This window comes from Octopus bimaculoides, chromosome 10 (genome assembly GCF_001194135.2).
Source record: "Octopus bimaculoides isolate UCB-OBI-ISO-001 chromosome 10, ASM119413v2, whole genome shotgun sequence".
Classification (NCBI taxonomy): Eukaryota; Metazoa; Mollusca; class Cephalopoda; order Octopoda; family Octopodidae; genus Octopus; species Octopus bimaculoides.
In genome coordinates, this window is record NC_068990.1 from 50,821,442 (window position 1) to 50,825,773 (window position 4,332).

A 4,332-nucleotide genomic window follows, 5' to 3' on the forward strand; every position below is an offset into this window, starting at 1 on the left:
CCTTCAAAAGTATTTCAGCCATATCTATCCATTTGACCATTTTACCCAGAATCAAATACCTAGGATCACATTATCCAATATGTCCTTTTCTAACAATGTGGGGTGTGATTTGCAGAAAATCTGGCCACTATTTCTATAAGGTCAAGTTATTGCAGAGAGGCTCCCTTATACTAAGCTGATGTTTGGAACAGCAAAAGACAAATGTTTAACATATGAAATGTTGCATTAATGATAAACAAAATTAAATATGAATACTTGAATAATAAAAATTTGAGGGGATTAACATTCGTTTTTTTTTTTTTTTAAAGCAATACAATTTAAAATGGAAGTATAAGATATCGGGCTTACTTTCATCATTAGACGTAAACAGAACCTGTTGTGACGTCCATCAGAAGAACATATAATGACTTGATTGAAAAGATTCCAGGCTTGGTTATTATTGATTTCCTGAAAAAGACAAGAGAAAAGTATTTAATAAAATAATATTTCTATCTGAAACTTTTTAAAATTTATAAAAAAGACACTAATACCTATTAAGCATAGATATAGAAAACTGTCCAAAAGACACTATCACAAAATAGAATTTTTCTTTTGGAGTATACTACATTTGATGTATCTTATGTAAATCTTCAAACATATACTGGTTTCTAACAATTAAATGGAATTCATACATTTATTCTTAAGTAGTGGTTCTCAATCTTTTCTTTGCTCCACTCTCCTAAGAAATGGCTTGATTAATTTTCACTCTCCCTACAAAAGTAATATAATATTTGAAGATGGAAAAGTCAATTTTCTAGCAACTAACTTATATTTTTAATTGAATCACATACAGCAACCAAACTGAACTAAAAAAAAAATACACTTTTGAGTAATTAGGAAAAAACTCTTTAAACAATGAAATTAATCACAGCTGTGAAAATAAAACTCAATGACTTCTTTTGTTCTTGCTTCTCATTCATGACTTTATCAAGACAGAATCTTTTACTAATAGTGATCCACAGGTAATTCCTCAATTTTTTTTTGATTGGCAAAAGAGAATTCACACAAATATGTTGTTCCAAATGAAATGAGTACACAGAATTCTTTTCCAGTGCTGAACACTAAAACTTTTCCAAAGACTAGCTTTTAAATTATAACCAAAGAGCTTGACTTGTCTGTAAATCAGTAAGATTTTACTTAATCCATCTGATATTTTCTCCAAGTTGCAGGAATATAGATTCATAAACTTTTTTTTTTAATCTTTAGGGTTCCAGTAGCAAAATATCCATCAAACAATTTTGACAGCATTTCCACATATGCTACAATTTCTTCAAGCTCAGTAAAAGTTATGTATCCAGCATCATCAATCATCACTTCAAATGAAGGGAAATTTGAAGGATTGCTTTTTTCTATCTGACACCAAAGGAGTAATTTTTTCTTTGGAATCATTTAGCTTTTCACAAGCCTTTAACATATCCTTTCTTATCAAGAGAAGCCCTTAGGTCAATCACTGAAACTGTCTGCTCAATAAGCTAGCATATGAGTGAATTTTTGTGATTATAATGCTTCAGCTAGATCACATTCACACTCCTGTAGAAAAACTTTTAATGTCTTGCTGCATGTTTCAAAGAAGTAAATTAAAATTTCTCCTGTGAAAAAAAAAAAAAAAAAAAGGACTTTGGCACTTCCTACATCTTCACAAAATGATTAGAAAGATAAGGTGAATCAAAGCAATCCTCTTATTTGGTTGAAATAGCTCATAATTAGTAGTGTGCATTATTTATGAGTGCATTTAGAAAAATAAAATAAACTAAGTAAAAAAAAAAGAATAGTGCAAAAACTAACCTTGACACAAATTTCTCGAATAAGATTATATGCCAACTTGCCATTTCTACTGAGAGTACAAGCTATAAGGCATAAAAATTCAGCTTCCTACAGAGAAAACAGGTAACAGTATGTTATATTTTTTTATGAATAAAAACAAAGTTTTCCTCAGAAGTACATTTATAAAAAATCTTATAAAAATCATTTAGAAAAATCTGTTGTTACCATTGCTCCTGACAGTACAATGTATCAGGTATAACAGCTCAGTTTTCTGGGAATAAAATACAATATCCATATACACTTCTGAATTTTGAAATATGTATGAAGATAAAATTAGTATTACTGAGGTAAAGGTAATGTAAAAACTGGTAACTTTTGAATGGGTAAATGATTCTGAAAATGTAATGAAATCTTAATTAGATATGATAAGCATGTTATGTTCATATTATGGCTCAAATTCAGATGGAGTTGACTTTATTTATCATTCTTTTAGTTCTGACAAATACTAGTCAAATGCTGGAGATTAATTAAATCATCTATAATCCCTATGTCCACCCAAATAATATGTGTAGTCTTGTGTTGATTTCATTATTCTTATTGAAAGCATAATCGAAGATCAATTTCAAATGTATGCAAATGAATTAAATTAAAATATACACAATTGATTATAATTACATGGATTTTATAATTTGGGGTTTTACAACTTGGTCAGATATCGTAACATATGAGTAGTTAGTGGTTTCTTTTGAATTTACAGGTTTCTGTTCAGGAAATTAATTTTTCTTTGTCTATGCTTCAGTAGTTTTCCCATACTTTAGTGGAATACACTATTAGATAATGAAGCTGCATTAGTTTTAATAAGAAATTTCCTGTATCACATGATTTTCAAACAGAAGGCACTTGGTGCACAGAGGAGGAATTTCAGTCAAAGAAAGGTTTCTGAACTGAGAAAGAATGTGTTGTGTGTGAGGTTGGTGCAAAACGTAATGGCTGATTTTAAGGTCTCTATTAAAAATAAAAAAGCCCTATTCATTAACATAATTTCCATTGCTTTCTAGAACTTCATTCCATTTGCCAACAAGCTTATAAATGCCATGCTTGTAAAATTGTTTAGGTTTTGATGCGAAATATGAATCCAACTAATTTTCAACCTCTTCTCTTGATGTCAATCAAAAACCATTCAAATGGTTCTGTAGTCCCTGAAACAAGTGATAATCAGGAGCAAGGTTTGGAGAATATGGAGGATGAAGCAATACTTCCTAACCAAACTCTTCCAAGAGATCTTTGGTCAGTTGAGCTGTGTGAGGATGAACATTATCATGGTGGAAGATGACACCCTTTCTGTTGACTAAACTGGATCAGTTTCTGTTCAAAGCAGTTTTCAAATGATGAAGTTGATCACAGTAGAGATTAGCAGTAATTGTTTGATTGTTGTCTAACAGTTCATTATGGACAATTCCTTCAATATCCCATCATACACTCAACATGATCTTCCTTGGATGAAGTCCTCCTCTTAATTGTTGAACAGGTCTTCCTCCTCGACTGATCCACAATTGGCAGCATTTAATGTTATGGTAAAGGATCCACTTCTCATCACCTGTAACAAGCCTTCCTAATAATGGTTCCTTTAAGGTGTTGTGAAAGCAATGACTGACAACAAACAACACGCTGTTGTAGATTCTTTGGAGACAGTTTGTGCAGGACCCATTTTCCAACCACTGAAACCTTTCCAATCCTTTTCAGTTGACATAGAACAGTTGTATGGGATAGGTTAAACTGTTAGGCAAGTTCTCTACAAGTAGCAGTTGGATTTTCTGTGACAACAACTTCCAACTCTTCAGAATCAAGTTGTTTTGAACAACCTTCTTTTGGCTTGTCTTTCAAACTCAAATCCCCACTTCTGAAGTGAGAAAACCATCTCCTGCAACTTCTTTCACTCCCTACATCACACCCATAAACTCTCTAAAGTGACTTTGCTGCTGTGCTTGCATTGACAGCTTTAGGAAACTCATAGACTAAGACATCTTTAGATGGGAGAAACATAGGTGTGAAAATAGCAGAAGATTATGGCCAATACAATCAGATTTTGAAAGAAAAATGAATAAATTACTCATTGTGACATTCTTAAAACATTACAAGGCACAATTTAAAAAAATACTATCTAAAACTGTCTTCAAAAAAATCGGCCCTTACTTTGCACCAACCTGATATATATATATATATATATATATATATATATATCATAAATATATAGGGATTGACAGTAACCTGCTTCTCCAACATACTGAGAATTCAGAAATAGCAGTCAAAGAACTACTGATTTCAAAACTACAAATTATTACTCTAGATTGATAGCGATATTTTTGATACACACAGAACAAAAAACAGTAGAGAAGAGTAAAAAAAACACTTGCCTTTAGTTAATTTAGTACAATTGTTTCACAGTTAAGAGTAAATAATACTCTATTTTTTTTTACTCTTCTCTACTGTTTTTTGTTCTGTGTGTATCAAAAATATCGCTATCAATCT

General features: G+C 31.3%; 1 protein-coding gene across 1 annotated transcript in view; it reads right to left on the reverse strand.

Annotated features, from left to right (window-relative positions):
• LOC106878546 (general transcription factor 3C polypeptide 3) overlaps positions 1-4,332 on the reverse strand; it is a 103,625-nt gene that overhangs the window by 1,955 nt on the left and 97,338 nt on the right. Inside the window, exons 4-5 of the mRNA XM_052970963.1 lie at positions 1,825-1,911; positions 349-447 (exon numbers count right to left, since the gene is read on the reverse strand). Coding sequence (XP_052826923.1) covers positions 349-447; positions 1,825-1,911 — 186 coding nt within the window. The remainder of the gene's footprint in view (positions 1-348; positions 448-1,824; positions 1,912-4,332) is intronic.